This window comes from Oreochromis niloticus, linkage group LG19 (genome assembly GCF_001858045.2).
Source record: "Oreochromis niloticus isolate F11D_XX linkage group LG19, O_niloticus_UMD_NMBU, whole genome shotgun sequence".
Classification (NCBI taxonomy): domain Eukaryota; kingdom Metazoa; phylum Chordata; class Actinopteri; order Cichliformes; family Cichlidae; genus Oreochromis; species Oreochromis niloticus.
In genome coordinates, this window is record NC_031983.2 from 9,154,180 (window position 1) to 9,179,616 (window position 25,437).

The 25,437-nt window shown below is 43.8% G+C and overlaps 1 protein-coding gene across 3 annotated transcripts in view; it reads left to right on the forward strand.

The window, feature by feature from the left end:
* The first annotated feature begins 15,598 nt into the window (after positions 1–15,598).
* The window catches only part of crim1 (cysteine rich transmembrane BMP regulator 1 (chordin-like)), a 35,600-nt gene continuing 25,761 nt past the window's right edge, over positions 15,599–25,437 (forward strand). Inside the window, exons 1-3 of one of the 3 annotated variants that reach the window (XM_005453301.4) lie at positions 15,599–16,329; positions 20,660–20,821; positions 21,098–21,271. In XM_005453301.4, the coding sequence (XP_005453358.1) occupies positions 16,032–16,329; positions 20,660–20,821; positions 21,098–21,271 (634 nt within the window). In that variant the 5' untranslated portion in view covers positions 15,599–16,031. The remainder of the gene's footprint in view (positions 16,330–20,659; positions 20,822–21,097; positions 21,272–25,437) is intronic. The other 2 variants (XM_003447815.5, XM_005453302.3) reach the window with 2 other exon arrangements.

The window sequence follows — 25,437 nt, forward strand, 5'->3', positions numbered from 1 at the left end:
AGAGGTATACGGTCGTGCTCCAGAAACCCTGCAATTGCTTTGGTCACTAGCAGATTGAGACACTCATTTGTTGTTTGCATGGAAGATGCAAACCTGTCTGCAAACACTTGCAAATTACTTTCCAAGTTATGATGAAATGTGTCTGTGAAATATGCGCAAACAGAAACAGTTTACCTTCAAAGTTAAAATTAAGCCTTTTGAAATGTGTCGGTTGCAGGATGCTAACAACCAAAGCAATCCCAAGGTTCAGCATCCTCTTTGCACCCGATTTTACCTGTTGGTAGCCGGCAAACTCACGCTATCACTTGTGAACTGGTTGGGAATACACACAAGTGGAGGTCACCAAGGGTCGCCAATGGGTCTCTAGTGCAGTTTGACCAAGACCTAAAGATAGAACTACCACACCTGACTTTTTCATCTGCTGTGTTTGTTTTTAGTGACTGGATCATACTGGTTCCAGGTTTTGCGAGATATTTTAATATTCCACAATACAAGTTATGGATTTCTACAGAAAGCATTTGGGTTTTTATTCATGCATTGGAAGAAACGGCAAACTCATTTCCAACAGGTCTTCAGTAATAAATTTAAATGATTTACTGCTTTTGTAGACATAAGGTGCAAGAAGATTACACAGCTAGAACAAAGTTAGTACTCTAACACTGCAGATAAATCTCTTGACTTGTCTTCTCCCACTGCTTTAAAAACTTTCCTTTCTCATAGGCTTTTTATTGTCTTTTTTTTCTTTTCTTTTTTCTGGTGCCATTTTTATTGTTTGACCTTTCTTGGGAAGGTTGCAGATGCATTAAGAAAAACAGAAACAGTCACACACATGAACTTACACAACCACAAATTTGGACATAAAGGCGTTGAGATATATTCACATGTGCATCGCAGTACACTTACACACATACAGAGAGTTGAGGGCCTTTAGTGCCAGCCAGTAATCACAGTCTCATTAGGACTTTTGACAATAAGGAGGTGGTTTAAACTCTTAATCCTCTGTCACAGAGGGGAGCTTTTGCTGGCCACTGCCCAGCATCCAGGTGATGCATTATGAGAGTGCACTGGATGCTATGTGCTGTGCTGTATGACTGTATCTGGCACACAGAGTTTCTCATTGGAAACTAGCCAGCTGAGAGCATTTGGCAGAGCCCGCTGAGTCTTTGTGTGAAAACTTTCCTCAGCTAGAGAACTAAACACACTGTGTAATTGTTGTTCGTGTCAGACACAATCTACTACGCTGTACATTTATTGCAGCCAGATGAAGATGGATATCCATGTCTCAGTTTTTTGTTTTTTGGAAAACAAAGCATTTTATTTTGGCTCTTTTTTTTTCTTTCTTCATTTGCTCTTCTTCTGCCTAATTAGAGAGTTAGATAAAAGCAGCCAACATGACTCAAGGACCGCCATCTCATCCTGGCTTCTTTTGATGGAGGGGATCCGCTTCTTTAATTACCGGTCTTCATCCATTCGTGTTTCACTCAAACTGCTCCATGGTCACATGATGGGGATTAGCCGCTACTTGTGGTCACGGTTGGTTGTTTGAAGATTACACAGCTTCTGAAGCACTGATCACACAAACACACCAACTAACAAAACACTTTCCCCCCCCTCATCAGCTCTCATCAGCGCGTTCTGTCTGATGCAACAACGTTACATTTAATAAATCAAGTTCATCAAAGTCTCGCTTTCTTTATCTTATCTATGTTTCCGTTATCAAAGATCATATTTAGGAATCTCACGCTGGTGCAAGATTAAAAAGTAGAAACTGTACCTAAGGCATCTTCCTATCAATATATGTTTCTGTTTTTATGTATGCAAACTTAAACGCAGCACTCTGGTCACTACTGTAAGAATGATTGCTCTTTGGCAACATTTTTTTGATAATGAAAACCATGCAAATTTCCTACTGCCAGAGGGAGGACGTGCAGTGGAAACAGTAGATGAGCCCGAGGCAACGAGTGATACATTACTGCCTAACCTTGAAGGACTGCTTCGTTGATATTGGGATAAAAAATAGTGCAATCAGCGCCACATGCTGCGAGGAGGGGAATGCATGCAGAGTGCAAATACATCACATTTCTGTGACACGATTGCCTAGAAGTTATGTTTCTGTTAAGAAATGCCGTGGTGTGGAGTTACTGCGTGTGAACGTACACATGTGCACTGAAACAGAAATGCAAAACAAGTGGATCAAAAACAAGAGTGAGTGAGGAAGGGGTATTAAAACCATATGTTTGGGGCAGTGCCATGTAGCTATTGGTGCCTCGAAGAGATGGCAGGGTGTGTTTTTGGGTTTTTTTGCAAGCCTGTGTGTTGGCTCAAGGTTTCAATCGGGCAGAGCAGTGACAAAGACTTAGAGGAACAGAGATGCACAGGGGAGGATGGAGGCTTTGCAATCTGTGGGCATGGGGATGTGGAAATAAAAGTTTTACATCCCCAGCTGTTTTTATAGCAGCATTTACTAGAGAGCAGGTGCGAGGCTTTTAAAATCTCCCTTAACTAGTAAAGTCGTATCAAAATGAATTGCAAAGTCAGTCTGTGTGACGACAAATAAGGAGTTGAAGCGAGGGCAGTAGCAAGGGAAGACGAGGAGCAGGGAGCGGATGAGTAGTCGAGGAAGGGTAAGAGGCGATTGCAAATAGAGCTTTCACAAACCTGGCTGTTATTCTGCAAAAACTCTGGTTGTTTCTTTTTCTTTTTTTCTGATCTGACTTTACTGCACGGAGAACACATGCATGTGTATCTCTTCGCACACAAATCACTGAGGCGCGGAGAGAAAGGCACTCCCTCTCACGCAAAGAGCTGTGATTGTGTCAGTGCATCAGGCATTCTGCCAAAGGGAGGGGAGTCGGGGGTGGGGTGAAAAAAAAAAGTTTAGTGTGGAGGGGGAGGGGCACACAGGTGCTGAGCCTTAAGCCTGGGGGAGTAGTGGAGAGGGGAAAATTAGGGAGAGGCAAGTGGATGCATTAGGAAAGAGAATAAAAGAAGGAACCTTGTCCCTTGGGCTGTTATTGTCCTCTAAGGATGAGTAAGTTAAGGCCAGCGCACATTTTAACGACCCTATGCTAGACAGTGGCTTCAAACAGGAGAAGAAGGAAAAAGAGCATGTCGAGGCCAGTGGCAAAAAAAGCTCAACGAGAATAGCGTGACATCCGAATGTGTCAACAAAAGGAGCCTAAAAATGTTTTCTAAAGATATCCGAGCCATGCCATGACATATAGTGGCTTCCATGAGCTGTTTCATACAGTGAATCTGTGAGAGAAGCAGGGCTAACTTTTTTTTTTTCACACTGGTGCTCTCCTACTCCTCTGTCTCCCACTCAAGAGCACACGAACTAAATGAGCTTCTTTCAAAAGAGAGAAAAAAAAGTGTGTGTGTGTGTGTGTGTGTGTGTGTGTGTGTGTGAGTGTGTGTGAGTGTGTGGGGGGGGCGGGCGGGGGGGAGCATGCTGGTAGGTTGTATTTGCTCAGCAGAATTTAATATGAGCGAGTTGGAGGCGCTTTTCTTCTGGGGCCAATTCCCTGAAGACACATCCATCTCTGGGAGATGGTTGGGAGGACAAAGGAGGGCTGCCCCCAAGGCTCTCTCCCACTCACTCTCACACACTCACACACGTACAGAGCGCTGTCACGCACACAGATATCAACAGTTGCAAATGCACACATAGACACGCACATATTCACACAAGTGCAGTCAGACAGAGTCCGCCTTGTCTGACAACAAAAGAAGAAGGAGGAGGGAGCTGGGCTGAGGAAGAGTTGAAAGGGACATGAGAGGTATACTATACTATAAGTATAGATGGACTAAAAGAGAGGGTGTTTATCAAAAAAACCAAAAAAAACAGAAAGCAACATGCTAGATGCTGGAACCTGAAAGCAAAGAGGAGTTGATTTGGTGCAAATGGGTGAAGCAAAGAATGGAAGAAACCGAGCAGGAGAAAAAACAAAGCCAGGCTGTAGTATAATGCCCCATGACAGCCCTGTCAGACTGAGGAAACAGCGTGGAGACATGTTTATAAGTTAGAGTTGTGGCAGGCTCTCCAGGCACCTTGTGCTGAATCGGCTTATCCTCAGTAGCTGTCAGTCATCTTTGGCTTATGTCTGACAGCCCGGTTAACATCGTTACGTATTCCCTAAATTAACAGCAAACCTGCTATTTTTAAAACCAGACTTTGATAATGAGTAACCGAAAAAGTCCGAACACACGCTCCTTCGAATGGACCCGATAAACCTACCTCGCTCTGCGTCTTAAAACCAACTGCAACCTATTATATAAATGTAATATGTAGTTTAGGGAATTGGGTAATTGTGTTTTGGTTAGTTGGTATAAAAAGTCGCGTAATCACTCTAGTGTGAACCCCTTGGAGAATTTATGCCCTGGAACAGCCCCCCCCCCCAGCCCTCTTTAGTTCATTTCCTGTTCCTGGCGAAGGCAATGAGGGATAATAAGCTCTACGCTACGCTGACTGCTCTTGATGATGTGGTCATGCAGTTTCTCTAATTCGCCAAACAGAGGAGAGCCATAGAGAAATGACAAGATACATGGCTGTCTCATTTAATCCCTCCAAGTTGTATGATGGATGAGATGGATACAGAGTTCCTCCAGAGAAAACTAGGAAGAATGTGTTGAAAACATGTCATCAAGACCACAATGTGTGATGCAACCAAAAGGAGATTGCTCATCTTCTTGTCTGAAGTGATGGGTAGAGTGAAACATTAATCTGATGTGGTGTAGTGTAGTAAAAGCAGCAGTCCCCTTGAGGGATACTGGCAAGACAGGCTGTTCTCAGCGGAAACTTAAAAGAATCATATTCCCGGCCAGCGGGGTTTTACGACGGTGTCAGACAATTGGGACTGGTTGTGAAGGGAGATGAGTAGGAGTACGTGCTGTCAGTCAATAAAACCTATATCCTACCAAGTCACATGTTCTCATTTTTAGTTCTTCATAAACAATGACAACAATCCGTAGCGCACAAAGTGCCGCTGAGGTTGTTAAATGTAAAAAAGAAAAACTCCAACAAAGCGTGATTACACAGAAACCAATAAAATTGTGGATGTGAGTGATTCATGTTACAGTCGTGCTGCTTGAACCAAACTAAATGCGATTGCTACCGCAACTCCGCTGCGTCCCTCCGTCCCTCTGTCCTCCCCCCACACCGCTCCCCTGAAATCATAAACAGATCCTCGGTTACTTCCCAAACTGTGCCGCTGCCTGGGTCACATTTACCCGGTCGCAGATAGCCATGACCAACCATATTACACACTTACCCAATTACCTAGTGAAACTGAGCAGGTGGTGGAAAAGGCGCACAATTCACATATACACATATATGTGATTCTACACGGGGTTAACATGAGGGTAGAGGGGTCGTCAAGTGCGCAGAGAGTGCGAATGGATAGCGCACGAATAGCTGTGGCCTCTTCCCAGCTGGCTGTCAGCCATGGTACAGGTGCCTCACTGGATCACTACCCAGTCCTCTTTTACCCTACACACACATTACATATAGCTCTCCAGCTAGTGTAAGCTTCCACAACAGGTGCACTAGGTTAGCCTGCAGGCCCCAACACGCAAGGAAACAGATTGTTATTGTGGACCTTCTTTCCATCAGCTCCACTTTTCTTTTTTTTTTGCTTTGCTTTTTCTCCCTTCTACCTCTTCCCAACATCCCCAGGGAGCAATCGAGAGGTCCAACCTGAATGTGTAACCTGATCCCAACTCTTATGTATTGTGCAAGGATGTTGAAAAGAAGAGTGGCAGGGGAGGAGGGACGGAGGGGGGAGATGGAGTATATGTTGCACATGCAGAGGATTTGAACAGCTTGGCAGCACGTTTGGATGTAGATGTGTGTGTATGTGTGCTTCAGCGCATGTGGTGTATTTTGGAAGCAGTTGACACATAATAAGTCCATGAAATGATTTGTTCCTAACCTGGGGCAGGCCCTGGCACAATCCGTCGCAGGATTGGAAACCGTTCTTTCACTCGATAAGGTTGCAAGGTTGCAGTTCCTTCAAATGCACAAAAAATGCCAATAAATGCTGTGTTTGCATACGGTTTGTATGCATACACATGTGCATGGAGTTAAAGCTCTAGTGCCAAGTTATTTTAAAAAAAGACCCACACACACTTAACACTGACATTCACTGACTGCTCTCTCTACTGTTTTGCACAGGAAAACTTTGCAGCCTACTGCATTTCATTATGAGAAACCCAGATGTGCGTTTTGGCTGCCAGTGAATGTCTTCAGCTGTGTATGACACTGTTGTTGGCCTCCCTACACTGAGTGCAGACAGAGAAATTATGCCTCAGGGCAATACTTTCTGCTCTCTCCCTCTCACTCTCTGTGGCTCTCTTTCTCTGCCATTGCTGCCTTTTTAGCTGATCTCCCTCTCCTTTGTCTCCTTCTGTCACCGCTGTCTACTGACTCACACCGTTACCACCCTCTCACCTGGTTCATTTCTTATCTTTTTTTTGTTCTCACCCTTTATCCTCATCTCCTTTTTTCCTTCTTCCTCTTTTTTTGTTGCTCTGTCTCTCTGCCACTCTTATCATCATCGCCTGCTTGGAGAGATGAGGTTGGTCTGACCACTGATAGGTAGTCAGAGGGCATGTGGGAGCTGGCTCCAGAAAGTCTGCCCCTATACCTACTTTGACACTGTCTCTCTCTCTCTCTTCCCCTCATTCACACACACACACACATGCACAAACACACACGCTCATTTGCAGCTTGCATGGTGAACCATGAAGCATGTTAAATGTCATCTTACAAATTACTCAAAGGAATAAAGAGGCTTCAAAGACAGCGAGGTACTGCTAGCATCTGTCAAGTCAAACGCTTTATCAACTTAGTCACTGTTTTGCATGAGTAACATTCTACAAGCTCTCCAGTGTTGACATGCAGTTAGAACATGACATGAGTAAGATCAGTACTGGTGTTTGTGCTGAGCATGCACAGAATAACATGGGGGCGATCAAGATCACTAAACTGCCCAAAGCATAGTCACACAGTTTGATTTGTGGCTGGTGGAGGTGGTGGGGGCAGCTGTTGTAAGCCATTCACTCTCTTTCTCTTAGCCAATGTTTAATGTATCTCAGTGGGTAAGATGCAAAATTAAAAATGACTTCTGTTTTTTTCTAATGCTCTTACTGATAATGGTAGTTATCAAGTTGTGCCATGAAATGCACTCCTTGCTTCTTGTAGTTCATTGTGACCTTAAAAAACCCTTAAGTTGGATAGTTGTGTCACTCTGCCCTCTATCGATCAAAGTATGTCATTACGTAATGATTTTAACTTTTAAATTTTGATTGTCATTTGCCCCTTTCACTGATGTATTTTAAGCAAGACTTAAAACAGACAGTTTTTGCAGAATAAAACACTCCTGAGCTGCAGCAAAAGGTTGTTTGCCTTTTACATTTATACATGCTCACATTCACATAATCCTCAACAGGTAGGATCATTTTGCACAAGTGCAACACGCAAAGGGTGAAATGCACCCGAATTCACCTAAGCTAAGCATTCCTCTAGTAGTCTAATTGACCTCACTCAGACAGGTCACCTGTCATAGATCCTTTCTGGCTGCACACTGAATCGGTTCATACGCAGCTGACAGACCATCGTCTAGACAAAGAGCAGAACCCCTTCCTAGTATTGTTTGTTGGTGGTTAGCGGTGGGAGAAAAACAGGAAGAGAGCGTGACTAAGCCAGTGAAAGCCTCTGCCCAGGAGGGATGAAGGCTTCCTGCCTTTAGATGTTTCTTTTCACATGAGCTGACTGGCAGCCAGAGTGATTGTCTTACAGGTTGATGGTTTGTGTGATAAAACTGTGTGAGCTCAGAGGTAGAGCTCTCTCCACATTGTACTGCCTCTATTCAACCACACGGTGGCAGCACTGCTTTAAGAAACTTATATTTTTGCATTCAAGTACTCTTTCTCAGTCCTTTCTCTCAAAAATGTTTAATTCCAATAATCATTTCTATACTGTGCACACTGTGGCTGCCCCACCCAGAGCCTGATTCTGCTGGAGGTTTCTTCCTGTTAAAAGGGAGTTTTTCCTCCACACTATCACCAAGTGCTTGGTCATAAGGGGGTCATGAGGAAGTTGAGCTTTTCTCTCTACTATTTTAGGGTTTTTACCTTATTTTGCACTGTTGTTGTGATTTGGTGCTGTATAAATACAACTGAATTGAACTAAAACTAAACTTAACAAGGAAAAACGATAGCGAGAGCTTTGAAATGATGAGCCACAAGTCTGAAAGTTAGCAACATTTGTACTGACGAAGGAGTCAGTACACTTATTTGTGTTCTTTATGGGAGTTATTATATAGATGCACAGACTGATGTGTCTCTGCCTATTCAGAGTGAAAGGTTTTCTTTTCCTTAGCCTGGAAACATGGAAAACCAATTAGCTCCTGCCATGGCCCAAATTCATAAAATCTGCTAACCGGTACCTCTAAAGGTCATTAATTAGCATGCAATAAACTCAATCCAGAAAGGAGTAAGCTTCAGTTTTACCCCATACCTAATGTTCCATCCTGCTTCATATTAGACTGGTTCATGATGATGAACTGCAGGTAGTCAGCTAGTGAGTTTTCAAGGTGTGCGTGGGTGGATTTTACTGCCTGTGGACAGAGCCAAGGTAGTTGTTTCCCCTTCCTGTGTCATGTTAATTCAAACCATCTGAATGCTGTAGCGTCATACTACAAAAAGCACATGAGAGTGGTTTAGTCTGTTGATTTAAAGTGAGTGAACATATCCAAATGGACTTTCAATGTCCCCAGTGCCAGGATGTTACAGTTAAAACAATTTATACTACTCACTCATGTTATATTTGTCAAGTACACAAAAAAGTTTATGTATTAACCTAAGTATTTATACAGCACATACCTTTCACTCTCCCCTTCATCTGACCTGTCTCTATACTTTTCTTTGGCCCGTGTTGCTTCGGGTTTGCACATGTTGGCTGTGGTAATGATGTCAGTTTGTTGCCTCACCTTCATAAAGGTCAGAGAACTCACACATTTCTCACATTCCTGCTCCTGCTGCCTGTCCTTCCCCTGACAAAGACAGGAGTAAATCTGTGTCCCAGACACGACATTAAGCAGTGATCATCCCCTTCCCCCCCGCAAGGTGGTTGTTTTGCCCCAGTCTTTGAGTTAGTGGCACTGTAATTATGAGAATTTACAGCTGAAACACAGGTTGTGACATTCCTCTGCCAGCTGGAGGTCTGCGTGTAAAACTGGCACCTTTAGCTGAGGATCCTCCCCCACAGATCGCACAGGAACTGCTCCATGTATAGTAGCAGGTGTATATTTTTTATGTTAGCATGCTTTTAATCAAGAAGATGATTCCGTTTTACTGGATGAAACTGTAGATTTATTGTGGACAGTCTGTTAAGATTTAATTGCTGTAGAATTCTCATTTCCTGTCATTCATTTTGTGTTTCATATTTGTAGTTATTATCACCAGCTGGGTAAAACGCTACATGAGGTTCGAAGTTTTAGGAATCTAAAAACAATGTTAATATATTCTCATTCCCATTCACAGAGCTAAAATTGCCTATTATATGTATAAAAACAGCAGACAAATATGTAGTCGCTGATATGTACTGAAAACCTGCAAATTACAATGTAATATTTATAACAAGGTTGCTCCCTGAAACCCCCTAAAAGATTTAGCAGTTATGTAATTGATAATTTAGCAATTATCTATTTAACTTAGAGTGCTTGGCAGATATGATAGATCAGATTTTTAGGGTTTTGGTAGTACCCAAGTTAAATATGGGGGGGAGAAAGAATATTGAGGCTTTCGGGACACACAGCCATTAAAATGTGACCACTAACACGTGACACTAGAGTATGACATTATGTGGCCAAGTGTTTTGAATGTGGGATAATCATGGTGATAGTGTGGGTTCAAGTGAGTAAGACCCCAGTCACACAGGCCTAGAAATTGGTCAGCAACCAACAGGCAACAACTGGTTCTGAGGGCAAAATGTGTGCTCTCTGCACAGATGGCAAGTGGTTGTTGGAGGTTGGTTGCAGTTGTTGAGAAATCGATTGCTGGAGCATCAGTTGCACAAAGTTAGAGCCCAGTCAGCAAACTCCTGTCAACCACCGGTCACTAGGAAAATAATGTGTATTTTCTGCTTACTAGCTGGCAAAAAAATAGTTGTACTAGGTGTCGCTGCATTGAAAACCTCCATGTGATTGCTTTGATTGCTTGTAGATTATCACAGTCACCTGCAACCTCAAGCAACCTGTTGCCAACCAATCAGGGAATGCATTTTTTCCCCTCATAAACAATGAATGTATCATTTTCAATATGGTGGGCACTATTAAGCAATGAGTGACTGATGCCATGTGAGAAACGTCTAGCATCATGTGACCAGAAACCATTGATTCTGCATGTATATAAAAGATAGATGTAGCTACCAGGACATCACCCTTTGGTTTCTGAACGAATTTTGTTTTCTATCTGTACACATTTCACAAGAACTGCGACTCCTCCCAGATTATTTGACAGATTTGAATCATTATTGCACTCAATAATCACCTAAATGTCCTCACCCAAACTGTGCTCTGTGTCGAGGTCACATTTGTCAAGCTAGGTGCCGCTAGGTGAAATCAGTCGCCTAGTGTAGGCTTTAAGATGTATTAATAGGTTTTACAGGCAGTAACCTATGAATTGTTAAGGTTTGTCAGGTGGATAAGGTACTGCTGATCACTGATGTTCGGGTTTAGAGTTCCAAGTAACCATCTTCAACGACAAGATGAAGTGCTCAGTTATCAGCTAACACTAGCACACTTGGTTAGCACAGTTGGTTAGCCAGCTGTACCAGTAAACTATATGGATGAAACACAAAGACGCCGATATCTGTCGATTTCAAAATGCCCTCTCCTTTTTTTTTGCTTCACATCTGCTGAATATTTTAATAAGAAACTTTTTGCCAACATTTTTCTTGCAACAACCTTATCATCTAATGATATATTGGTGTCCGTGTACATTTTTTGCTGTGCTTCTGCAGGTGGAGGTGCAATAATGCAACAAAACACAGCAAGACAACTTAAATGGTCTGTAAGAACCATTTTTACATACACACGTACAAGAATACAATCATGCAGCATCAAAGTAGTATATGACTTCGCAAAAAATCTGTGCCACGGCTTTGCCTTCTACTCATTTGCTGTAACCGTAGACCTCTCGAGGCATGCTAGTTCAATTGTCTCAATGATCTCATGTATAAAAGGGAAGATTACACTGGGCAGGTGTCATGGGTTCTGGACACAAGGGTTCTTTCAGGCTTCAATCCACTGAGGAATTCACCATCATCGCATAGATTTGAAGATTAAAACTTCTGAGAGGTCCACTTAACGTTCCACTGGAGCACAACAGGGGTGAGCAAGTATGCCACTTGTAATTGTCAAACAAGCAAGTGGCCGTCTGCTCTGCAAGGTCACAGGATCTCCTGGTAAAAGGGTTGAAGGGAAAGTGAGAGGCCCAGAGCTGGGCACAGTCTGGAGCCAACGGATTTGAGCCATGAATGTAGGAAGGGTCTGGGGCTGAGTCATAATGACTCCTGATGCCAATCGAACCCAAAAACCTTATGTGTCATTGCAGCTCTTGCAGAAAGTGTTGATCTAGCTGGTAACAGAAAGGGGCTTTTCGGACTGTGTGTATGTTGTTGGGTTTAGAGATAATCTGTTAGCAATTTAACAATTATTCTTTGTTATTTAGTCCACAGCTGATATGTACATTTCTGTGAAACTAAACTTAAGCTTAGAGATGCTTTGAGTTAAGGATCAGCATGCTAACAGACCAGTGTTTAGCTTTACTATTAAACATGCTTGTTTAGAATATAAGCATGATAAGGCTGGTGGGAATGCCGTTACTGTCATGAATAAAAGTACTGGTTGTAGCAAGGCTTCACAAGATCACAAGTTATTAATGTCCATCATCTGAGAAAAAAAAGAATTAGTACTGGTAATAGTAAGCTGTCTATTATAAAGCATAAGGTCTAGCGTTTGCTTTGCCGGGAGAGAAAAGGTCAGAGGAAGTCTACTATCCGTAGACCCATCCCAGTAGAAGGGCCGGAAAAGGTTGATTTATCCCAATGATTTAAGTCGGGTAAAGGTTTCATGTCTTTCATTTGTATCTCCTCATGGAAATACGTGAAAATAAGTGAGAAGAAGCTTGTGTCAGTTTACACAACAGTGATTTACATGTCAGTATTTATGATGTACCACTCATTAGACGATCAAGCATCGGCTAAAATTTATGTCCTCTTAACAGAAAACAGCCATTTCACAGACTACAAAGCCAAAGTGGCGTACCTGAAGCCTCAAATATCCTCAAGGCTATTTGAACCCACTGAACCTTTAAAAAGTTCAAGCAGGACTCTTCAGAGCCAGAAGAAGAAGAAAGAGGAGGAGGAGGGGACTTGCAGTTTTGTGTATCACTATGTTGCCACTCTGCTGGTGGTGTGATGACTCTAGGGGGTTTTTTGCAAGACAGAGACAAGAGGACTGCAGGAGACCCGACAGTGTCAAAACACATTATTTTAGTCCCCGCAAGAAAAACAGCAACTTGACCAGACCTCACAGGGAGGAAAAACGGACAGAGGGAGCAGAGAGGTGAAAGAGTAAGAGAAAACAAGAGAGGAAAATAGAGCACATAGATACTATGGATGAGAAAATATGTTAAATGATGTTAAACTGTTCAGTGTTTTCCTGAACTTGATCTACCACAAGAAAAAGAGCTTCTCTTTTTTTGTGGGACTGGCTGTTTCCAAACTCTGCCTGTCTGGTCCAAGCAAATTAGGAGTCCAAAACAAGAAACAAAAGCACTTGTGAGTCCTTCTGGATGGCAGTAATGGAAAAGAGATGCAATCATAATTGCTGTATATTACCTCAGTATGTTGTTTCTTTCTTTTTCCCCCCTTTTTTCACTTTTGTTTTGGATATGTTAACCTTGTTTCGGTTGATTTTCTAAAAGGTTTTTGTTTGTTAACGCCTCTTTCTCATGTATTGCAAGGTTTTTCTTCCTGCTTGTCTAAAGAAGCAGATGACCTCATCTGTCCTGAGTTGAAAACAGGCCATTCATTGGAATATATGCTGCTTAGCCACCACACTAAATGCTCCATTTTTCTGTTATTAGTCGCAGAAATATGGCGCAATGAATTGCTTCAAAACTGTTTAAACGGTGACTACGCGTTGCTCCACATGCTCCACTCCACCCCCACCCAAAGGATGCATGGTCCAGTCTATCACTCTGAGCTCAGAGATAAGTCAAATGAGAGTGATACTCAGCAATGGACAGTGACACTTGGGTAAAAATCTCCCAGCACTTCCTGGGGACTTGTAATCAGGTGTGCCGCATGCTGTCCACTCGACGTGCATTCAACACTCCATGTCATGCGCTACGTTTAGCCCGGTGTCACCACCAGCCTTTTACTGCTGCCAGCAGTTCACTTCCAAAGCATCATTCACACCCGTCTCCTGAAACACCTCCTCACCACCAGCCTGACGCCTCCACAGCAGCAGCATGTAATTCAGCCGTCTGAGCAAGCAAGAAAAGACAGGGGCACTGGAGGCTGGTAGTCATCTAAATCTGTTAAGCCCTCCCCAAGGATGATTAAGTCTCCAGAAAAGATGCATCGCTGCCTTGTCTTCGAATGAGCGAGGGAAGCTTTTTGAACCTCTGTTGTGTTTTCTTGGAGATCCGTGACTCAGAGCATTATTAGTACACACACGCTACAGTTATTCAGCCCCTGCAGCCGCCCTTCACTGCCCCACCTTTTCCTCCCATTTGCTCCATGCAGAGTCTCACATACAAAGCTACCAACACTGAGAGTCCTGGCACTGCAGAATGAGCTCTGGTTTTAGAGAACACGCTGCTCAACAGAATCTGCATTTACACCAAATTGTGGCTCAGTGGATACAATAGCCAAAGAGATGGATAATCTGAACATGGTGCTCGAGTCCAGACTTAATCGTGGGAACGTTTTCAATTCATTTATGCATCATTTAAACCATGACACATGCTCATAGTGAGTTTAAATGGGGAGTATTCTAGTTTGGTGCAGTCATTGTACTGTTAATTTTTACCCTTCTTTGATTGCTAAGAGTATGTGGAAATGTAATAGAGGAAGTAAAGCTGTGACCATATGAAAACCCCTTACTTGTGCATTATAAGAGAATGAGGGTCCTGTGAGAGTAGCCATTTGGCCGTATCTGAAAGGCTGTCACCCAGGCAAATAGGTCAGTGCAACTGGGCCAAAATCTGTGTAAGTGCATGGAAACTGAAGCTCAGTGTGATGGTCTGATGTGTCATCAGACAGCATGGGTGTCCGGCCAGCGGTCAGTGGGTCTCATTTGAAGAGAGCTCTAAGTGCGGGTGAGGGAGGGTGGAGGGAGAGGCAGAGGACAAGAGCCGAGTTGTGTTGCAAGAGCTGATTATGCGTGCCGCAGGGCTGGTTTCCTGGATGTTGTGTTTGTGTTGGAGCGGGTGGCTCTAGGCAGATGTTGCAAATGAAGGAGGCGCTGTTGTGTGTTGACGTTATGGAGGAAAATCATACCGGAACACACCTGATTGATGTTTTTAGAGGTAAATATTTCCAATGAGAGCAACAAAATCCACTCGCCGCTGAGGCAGTAATATTCACAAGTCGTTACATGATCTGATGACCCCAGTGTGTTTCACCTTTTGGAAAAAATGACTACTTTGTGCCTGCAGCAGATAATAGGAGGACAACAGATTTCTCTCACAATCATCCTTCCAGCTGTGCTCACTGCCCACACACAAACACACATCCATCTGGCCATGAGCGCATAAACACTGCTTCAGCAGACATCAAATTACTTTTTTACCTTCCCAAAGCCATCTGCATACACAATCAGACACCTACAGACACAGGTAAGCCTCACACAAACACACAAAGCAAAGCATGGGAATGAAAATGAAAAGATGAAGAAAGCTTATTATGAGATAAGAGCCGGCCATTGCCCCCAGCTGTGTTTCAAGTAGAAATTTAATAAGACTGCCTCATATTATGAAAATGCTTTTTTCCTCATACAACTTAATACCTTAATTCTTATATTATGATGTAAGATCCAAATGCAAAAAAGCCACTACGTTATTATAACACTGTTTCCATATGAGAACGCCTGCTTTGTTTGATGATGAGGCTCTGACAGACTTTGGATGTATCATTAAACAGAACGGATAATGCTGCGCTTTATTATAATTAGAAAGCATTTATATTTAGATAGTGATTATTAGTTATTAATGACTAGACTCATAGCGCATTACAGAATTAACTACAGCAGGGAGACTGACTCCTTCATGCTGATCTCACTTTCAACTAAACCCACAGACGACTGTTGCTCAGCTTAAGTATTTTAAGAACCGTTTTTTAAGTAGAAAAATGGTACATGAATTCTTCAGATGCGACCACAGTGAAGCAGAAAAAGAAACTCGCACTCAAGACATTCAAACTTGTTGTCATTGCGCAACACGCAGAGTCGGGTTGTTGAGCAGGCGTAAATCAGTTCAAATCCTCCCTCCTTTCGTTCCTTGTGACTGGTCGCTGCCTGTGTCAGTCAGGGGGAGGGGTACACCGCTAATTTCTATATGCTTGTATGTCAATTTAGGACTCAGACTGCCCTTTTTTCTGTGTGGCTGACAGCAGCAATAAACCTCAGTGGACCTCCACTACCTCGGTTCTTGGATTTCTGCGTGTGTTTAACCAGATGAGACGCTTGGGACGCGGGTCTGCTTTCTTAGGTTGAATCATTGTCTCTGGATACTGGTGCCCCTTAAGACGCATCCGCACACTTCTGTCTCGTGGTGTGTGTGTGTGTGTGCTTTTGAAGAGAGCTCCTGGGTAATAAATCGCACGCCCGAGGGAAAGCTCGTCACAAAACTTTTAAAGAGGGCTTGACAACTTTGGAGATACGAGTTCATGTGGCTGATCGTCTGACAGAAGCGGACAGTTTCTCTGGAAAACTTATAAACGGGGGGGTTTCTCTTAAAACATGTTCTACAAATGCTCCGTGGTGTTACTGAATGTCCTCTTTCTCGTGCGTGCGCTTTCGGCTCACGAATGCACGGCGTGTAACCTCCGGACTTGTCCCTTTAAATCCCCGCTTGCCTGCGAAGGTGGTCGGACACTGGCCAAGGATCCGTGCGGATGCTGTGATCAATGCACCCGGCTGGAGTGGGAGCCCTGCGGCGGCCAGGACTGGGCGCACGGCTACTGCGCCCTGGGACTGACCTGCGCCTCTGTAAACAAAACGGGAGCTGCCACTATCCCCGAAACTGGAGTATGTAAAGGTAGGTGGGACTCTGTCGTGTGAAGTTAGTTTAAATAAATGGCATTTTATTCAAGAAGTAACTTAATAGGAAAATCTATCAGTGAGTGTGCAACCATTCCCTTTTTTTAGGCACTTGAAGCCATCACTTAAAAAAAAACGTCATTGAGGGCCCGACTGCAGTGACAGTGTCACTGTTTACTTACTTCTGGCTGCCTGGAGCGCACATGGTGGCTGTTGCCAGACATTCGTGGTTAACGTCACTGAGTGTTTTGCTTAGGCGTTTAAAACAAACTATGATCTTTTCCCGAACCTGATTTTTATGTTGCCTAAATTTAACCAAACCCTAACAAAAAACGTCATGTAATAAGAATAAAGCTTTCAGACAGAGAGCTTGAAGGCAACATTCTCCCACCAACACCTGGAGAAACCCCCAAGTCAGAGGCGCTGTTGATTACAAGGAGAGTGGTCCTGTCCAGCTGCTTTTTCTTCCCCCCCACCCCCAGAGCTTAATTTCACTCTCAACTAAGAACTAATGACAATACACCTGGCAACAGTGATTTGGCACTACAATAGAAGAAGGTCCTGCTCGCTTTAGTTTGATGAAAGATGCATTTAGAAGTGATTTAATATACAATAAGAGATGTGACTATGTCCATGTGTGTGAGGGCAAAATTGAGGTTTACTTATGTCTTGACAAAAGAAATGATGATTGCGCTTTAAAACCTGGAGTACATTTGAATGCAATAAATAAGCTGCCATTTTCCTGTCTCTTCTGTTTACACCACTGGCTTCATTGTGTTCCTCAGAGGTTTAATAGATTGACAGCGTGATTGCAAAAGTCCCCAGAAGATTTTCATTTGCAATTCTGTGAATTTCACAGTGCAGCGCCGTACTATTCTTTCCAGGCAGAGCTAGACCTGGGTAACAGTGGATGTGCTCATTTTGCGCACAGTTTGAGCAACAGTCTGAACTTCAAACAAATGTATAGGGTGTCAAGTTCCCCAGTGAGAACTGAGTTGGTAGCAGTGGCTTTATCCTGATAAACAAATAACCAGTGGATGGGACCCCCTTTTACCTGAACTGAGTCTAGGATGATAGAAAAGGACTGAAAGGATTGTAGGAGAGAGTAAGCAGCTCTCAGTGGGGGTCTGGATGTCCTGACCCTGCTCTTCCATCATCCCTCTGTGGGGTGGTCCAAGTCAGGGCTCCACAAGAGTTTTAGAGGGGTCTCCCGCCTTACCATTGAGCCTCATGTACAGGTTAGACTGGTGTCTGGAGGGCATTTCCTCTTAAAATGAACAGCTTTGGAATGAGCTGGAGACCTAGTGGCTCCTTCATTTGAGTCATGCCTCAGCTCCAGGGACCTCAGAGCATGCTGCTGACCCCAAATACAGACACATGTACACAGCCTAAATATCCCAAAGGATCTTGGCTGGGCTAAAGCAACACCTCCCGGTGTGTTTTCAGGGGCCACAGTAGGCAGGCTGCTGGAGGCTGATCCCAGATTTCCTTCAAGCTGCAGCACTCTTAAAGTGATTAGACCTCCAATCAGGAGTTGGGGGTAAAATGTTTCCGCTTTTCTGATCCCCTGCTTGTCTACTGCCAGTCTGGATTTTCTGGGTGGTCAAAATCTGTTGGTGTGGAGACTCAGCAACATTATAACGCAGGTGACATGTTGCATGTTGTGACAGATGGTTACCATGGTTATCAATCAGTTGTTAATGTGTTATATTTGGTGTCCGGTTCCCAAAGGAAAGCTGACACAGGCACTGTACTACTGCTTTCCAGTAGTGGTATTGTTACTGAGATACTGAGATCCAAAAAGAAGGGGAATTTGCTGGTATTAAAAATTTGATTAGATTTTTTTCAAAGCAGGGGATGTGTTTCATATCATTCTTTGTTGCCAACGAATTTAACAGTTTTTTAAGGTACAATAACCAAAAGTAATTGCATGAACGCAGAAAAGTGTGAAGCTTGCCAAAAACAATATTAGTTATTACAATAAATTAATCTCATGACAGATTTTGGTATTTAATCACTGAACCTGGCAATTAGCAGATAAAATGTTGAATGCTTTGTGGATATGCAGGTTCCAGTTCTTGGCCATTCACCTTATCATATCTGCTTCGGTGGTCGGCCAGGTGAAATCAGCCGTTCCTACCTAAATGGATTCTATCAATCTTCTCATTTTCTTCCCGTGTCTGTTCTTCCACACCGAGCTTCCTCAGCCTTCAGAGACACTTAACATACCATGTAACGGAATGCCTGTCTTACAAGGACGCTATGTCCGCTGCACCGCTTCACATGCCTTCTACTTCTCCCTTTCTCTGGTATTATCTAACGTTTCAAAGACTTCCTTTATAGCTCGCTATCAGCCACAGGGCCTCTAGATGTCAGCTTTTCTATCCTGGCTCTGGACGCCAAGCCAAGCAGTCTCAGTGACCAAGTCAGGAATCCCCCTGGGATGAAGCCATAGGCTTTGGTTAGAGTCACGCCAGCCCAGATAACAGATGACCACAGCGCATTAGTGTTAGGCTAAGGGAAACTGAGGCAGCCTTTCATTAATTGTTTTCAGTAGCTCCTTTTCCACATTTTAGATCTATCATCGCATGCAGACAGGCGCTACTGCCATCTTAAATGAAAATACACTTGCAGGTACAGGAAAGCCTCAGGATGGAAAAAATTCTTCGACTCAGGATCATTTTAGGGTGAAAGGAAGTCAGAGAACGTTTGCTGTATTGAAAAGGCCATTTGTGCTCTGCCAGTTCAGTGGGCATCTGAGAGAGCTATTAACAGTGCTGGCTGGCTCAGGTTGAAGGTGATATTACCTTCACTGCTTCCACTGGCCGAGGTTTACCCTAGCGCTCGAGAGCATTGGCCATTGCCAAGCAGTCATCGGCATAGCCCGCTCTAACATGGGGAAAGCATTTGCTTTCTTCTGCAGCCACATTGATTCACTTCAGCAGTAAATTTTTTTATCACAGTAAGAGATTTTTCTTTTTCCCATTGTGGAATATCTGTTTCACATTAATATGGATCAGCATATGTGTGCTATTATCATCTGTGGCATTTAAAAGCACAGTCGCGGAGTTCGGTTTCTTTCTAGTCACTTTGAGTCATCCTGTTATTGTTTCTCCTACCCCCAACTGAGCGTTACCACGACTCTCATTTACAGGCTTGATTTCAGGTAGGATCACTGCAGTAGTCAGGTAAACTATGAAGTGCCTGTGTTTATGTTGGATAGTTAAACCTTTAACACCTTTTCCTCTGGCGCATTGTTCTCGTATGTAGCTGTTTGGAGAAGAAAGCCAGAGTATTTTGATAAGCTCCAGTCACACATCCACACTGCTAATTTGAGGTCTTTCAGCGAAATCTTGGGAAGGGGCCGCTCTGTGTTGGAGTTTATCTCTTCCTGTTTTCTCAGCAACCAATTTCTACTGCTTTTAAACAACTATGAGGGGAAGGTATTTTGAGATGTAGATGTGGGTTTTTTCTTGCACGGATCTGAAAGGAACGCTATGTGTAATGTGTAGATTGGCACTCACTCTCAGTTATAAGTCGCTTTCATAATGTTTGATCCAAATTGAGGCCAAGTCTCAAAGTGCCATGTCAGGAGTGGGGGGTAAAGCTCACTAGTAGAAGTAACAATGTGTGGGTATGGTGGCCTTAGTTCAGAAAGGCGTTGCAGCAGCCAGCAGAGATGGAAACCCTGGGAGGGCCCCATGCTGTGGAACAAAAGCAAACAAATGGGCTCAGTAGCTGAAGCAGCGTGGCACAATGAGGAGGGAGGAGGGATGGCAGCCCGGCAAACACACTGGTCATTTCAGTATCTGTGGTGCCCGCATAATGTGTCGCAACAGATGCTGCAAGCTGGCTAACCCTTAAGCAGTTCTGGGAAATATGGCTTGGTTTCTGGCACATTTTGGCCTGATAATGTTTCACCTATAAATCTGTCCAGTATTTATTTATCCATTTTATATGAGACGAAATGGAGTCATAAGCCGATTACCACATGAACTACAGACTTCATCTTGTGAGAATACAAATTTAAGATTGGATATGAAACCTGTATTAATTCTGTGTGAGGGTCCGTTGTGTTGATTTGAGCCAATGTGAAAATAGCCGAGGTAATGGTCTAGTAGATTCATGCATAGTGGGTAGTCACACTTGTACACTCTGGTTAAGCAGCTCCCTAAAACATGCAAGGTATTTCCAGTAGTAAGAAAGCAGCCGAGGCAGACATCTGCTGTAATGACATTTTTCAGAGTGAAAACAGCTCTATAGCTAATTCAAGTTTTTTCCCCTTTGTCTTACTTATATGTTTTTATTGTCACTGTTATTTCCCACAGTACTGCCTGACTATCCAGACGCAGGTCTTGAGGATGAGCGCTGCCCACTGATGACAGGCTGCGACAGAGCAGGAGGTCAGTGTGTCTGTGATGCCCGTCACTCCTGCTTGGGCTCTTTTACCTACCCAAACCAAGAAACCTGCATGAAGGCCAGTAAGTCAGGTAAGCCCTCTCTCTTCATCCCTTTCCATGTTAAAAGACAGATGTGTGTTGCACACGCACGAGCACAGAAACCCTTCAGAGGGGATAATGCTATCTATCAAGAGGAGTTAATCCATAACAGATGTGGCTCTGAGGTGGCTAATGCTACTTGGATGTCATAGTGATGACACACATGCTAAGGCTTTGTGTTGCGGTTCCCCACTCACCCTTGAGTGGTGCCATTGTCTGTGACTCATTGATGAATGCGGTTTATGCGTGTTCACGGCCGGATTTCAGATGGTCGGAGGCACGAGCACCGGGAAAAGCACAGAGAGAAGTATGTGGGACCATCCAACCCAGCCTGTATGTTCTCTGGCTGTAACCTGACCGCCGAGGGCTGCGTGTGTGAGTCTCAGAGCTGCCACCACCACTTCGCCTACGTCAACCGCAGCCAGTGCCAGGAAGCTGCAGGTAACCTTCAAATGACCTGCAAACAGAACCCACAATCACACAGTAGCACTGCTCAGCTCGGGTTACTTGGGGTTTTTTAAATAGCGTCTGCAACAGTCGAGTCACATTTGGATTGCAGTATTTAATAAATATCTATTCTTAATGAACATATTTATAAACTATAGGCTTATTCTGGGTGAAACACAACCACATCATTCTTCATGTTCCTGCTCATTATTATGTCTAAAATAATGAACTGTAAACATTCAAAGATTAAATGCACTTTCTGTTAGAGTATTTGCGTATTAGTTACATAATTGGTGTCAACTTATGTTTCACAGTCTCCTTGTGCAGTTTCAATAGGCATGCAGTGAAATGCACTGCAAAACTCCCTTGATTATGAGAGCAGGAAAAGTAGAGGAGGGATGAGGGAATGTATCAGATTAGCCTCAGATGCCATGGAAAATGATGTGGAGAGTGAAACAAAGAAGGTGCAAATCTGACAGAAGGAAATACAGGGACTGTTAATAGAAATATGGCGTGCAGGAGATCCTCAGGTGCAAGGCAGAGTGCATAAAGTGTAAGTGAACTGAGTATGATTGGTTCCCCAGTGCTCCGAGGTGAAGAAAGGGGATCCTAAGAATATACAAAAACGTGTTCACAGCCCCTCTCTGTGATTGACACTTTACTAAGTGGAAAACGTTCTTGGCAGAGTGAATGCAGTTTCCTCGTTTGGATTGTAAGGTGTGCAGCAGATAGACAGGCGCTAAGTGTCGGCTGCCTCCTGAGTGACATTCGTAAAACAGGACGAGATCGGCACTCGGGGAACTCACTCAGTTCTGTTTGTGTTGGGTAGAACGTGAATGACACCTGAAGAAAAATAGTCTTGATGGTTAATGGGCTGGTACTTTTCTACTCAAAGCACTTTGTTACCACAATCCTCACTCACCCATTCATACAAGTGCTTTATTTTCTATGCTGAAGCGCTTTTAACTGAACGTGTACACAATCACATTCACATGGATTGATCAGGGGGCAACTTAGGGGTCATTATATTGCCCAAGAATACTTCAGGGATGAATCACCAACCTTCCAGTAAGTCAGGGGTGGGGGAACTCCAGGCCTCAAAGGCTGGTGTCCTACAGGTTTTAGATGTGTTCTTGATCCAACACAGCTGATTTAAACGGCTAAATTACCTCCTCAACATGTCTCAGAAGTTCTCCACAGGCCTGGTAATGAACTAATCATTTGATTCAGGTGTGTTGACCCAGGGTGAGATCTAAAACCTGCAGGACACTGGCCCTTGAGGCCTGGAGTTCCCCACCACTGCAATAAGTAGACGACCTGCTCTAACAGCTATGGCTTGTTACTGTGTTACGAGTGACTGTGCTTTTTTTTATGTTGCTCTACTCTGGTTCTCACTCAATCTCTTTGCAGCTTGCTGATATTTTTGGTGAGGAATGGCTCTTAGGATAGACAGTACTGTGGTTGGCAACACGCCATGCAGACATATTTAAGTTTATTTAGTCTCCGGATAACATTAAGGTTACTGCCGAGCATCTACAGTACAGCTGCGTGGATGTTTGTCTTGAGCTATTTATGCAGCAAATTCCACAGGAAGTGTGTTCACCAAATATCAGATTGTTTAGACGTATCATCAAGTCTAGTGTTTCAATGAAAGACTGGCTGCTGCGCTCCTATGTTTGCAACTCGCTCATCAAAGTATGAGCCCAGCGGATGACGGTTTAAACTCGCACTAGTGAAAACTGTAAACAACATTTTTCAGCAGCTTATGACTTCAGCACCACAACACACACCCACCCGTCTAATGGCCCCTCATTAAGTAAGCGAGCAGAATATGTGCATCTGCTATGTCTTAAAGAATACATATGCATTTAGAGCGATGCACACACGTGCACGCTCACGCGCGCCGACGTATCCATCAAGCGCACAGTGAGCCTTCGAATGGGAGCAAGTGAGCCTGCATGCTTGCATCTGTGTTTGCGCATGTGTCTGTGTGTGATAATTATCTTGTTTGTCTAGATGTCGCGGCAGAGATTTTCCTTTGTCTGTCATCAGCAGGAGCTTCCTCTGCGACCAGACCGGGACTCTGTGGTTAAGATCCTATTTGCTTTGTCCCGTTGGGCTCCATGGAGACTGTGTCTATCAACCCCTCGTTGCTTTAGACACAAGCAGCTATTAAGATCTGTGTAAGCATGCCCCTCTGGAGTGTGACAAAAACTGTATTCTGTAAACTTAATCTCAGGGTACAAGCACCACTGATCGCTCCAGTCGCCACAGCACCAACAATAATAATTATGATGGTGCTATACATAGAATATCCACCTCTAGGGGTCACTGTTGCTATGCAGTAGCAACGCAACGGCCGTTCCGAATCCCAAAGTGGTTGCACTTTTGTTTCTGCGTCCGACTTTCTTTCTTTTCTGCCGCATGTGGAGCGACAGGTGCTCATGTCTGCCTTCGGGATGATCTGCTGGAGAAACTGCATGATCTCGATCCCCGGGCCTCCAGTTCTGAGTGCGACCTGATACCAGGAGTCAGAGGAGAGGATGTCAAAGCGGTGTACGATTAGGCAAATATGCAAAGCGGTGTTTGGTTAAAAACAAACCGCAGCTGCTTGACTTGCATGTTATTCCTGCTCCTCAGTGGTCAGATATCCGGACTTTTCACTTCTTGTTTTTAATCCTTCAACACAAATGACAAGAAAGAATCACAGATCGTATGGAAGATTAATAAGATCTCTGGGCAGCTCTACCTTTGAACGGAGGACAGACGTGATGCTAGAGTAACTCTCTGTCCTATCCAGAGCTGCAAAGTGTTATTGTGTGAGGTTAAAAGAATACATAAATGTGTTTTTTTTTATTGTTAACTGTTTTTAAAAGAATAGTCTCACACATTCCATCTTTAAAGCAGACCTCATGTCTCAACACTTACAGAAAGCCTCTTTGCCATTACTCAGAATTTAGATTCTCTTCTCAGGACCTGTACACTCACACATGGTAATAGTTTGTCCCATCCTTCTTTTGCTTTCTGCTGCTCTCTGACTCACACAGTGGTCTTGTCTGTGACTCATCATGATCTGTTGAAATTCAACATCTTTCTTGTTTCACGGCTGTTGATGTTCCATTTCCTAATCGCACCTCTTGTAGATTTGCTCTCTTGCTGGACTACAAAACACTGATGTAATTTGGCTGAATATGATCAATTAGAAGCAACGCGGTGTGTCAGACTTATTTCCCCACATGGGAGGAAAGACGATGCGACGTGTGATAGAGAGGGGAGAGGAAATGCAGACGCAGAATAGGAAGTCACAACTTAGTCCAACCGCTTTTCTGAGATATTTGTGTCCCTGCCCCAAGGATCTTGGTCATGTGATGTTTAGCAAATTTAAACTTTAGGATGGTTTACATAGTTCTTTCACGATAAGGTTCCTGAGTGATTTTACTGATAGAAACTAGCACCAGCAGTAAGTCAGAAGCCAAAACCAGTCTGTGCTGTAGCAGTCAAGCCATCTAGAGCTGTTTTCACCGATGAATTCCCAACAATTTTTGGAGAACTGTGCTGGGACAGCAACCTTGTGCTTTCTTACAACTAGCGCTCACTGGAGATAGTTTATGTCAGCTGCATTCTTTCTACTGAAAATAGTTTGGCTAAGATGAGATTACTGCCTGGGAATGGTGCAGAGATGGCGTGACATAGGATGACCACTTGTGAATCACACATGGACTTTGTAGTAGCGAGCTGGCTGCCAAATGATGTCCAATCCAGCTACTCTGGGCATTAGTTTTCTCACATGAGCTTTTGTGGGATAGTGAGGATAAACGAGAATGTGTGTAGTAGTTCACAAGCGGTTAACCAAATTGGGAAACAGCATCCAATCTAATGCCATGGCACAAACTGGCCTCACTCTCGCAAATCTGCTTGTCCACCTATGCCACCCCCGTCCTGCCTCTCTCTACACTTGTCAAAAGAATGGTGGTTCTGCTTGGCTGCAGCTTCTTTGTGGCAGGGTTATTACTGGCTGAGCCAGACCGCCATCGGCTGGCAGGGGCCACGAGACGTCTCAGTGCCGAGTGTTTGTGTACCGTCTGTGGAAGCTGTGGCCCGGTTGTACCCTGCAAGCTGCTAGTTTCCCAGCGAGTGCTTATTTCTGTGTGCAGAGACTG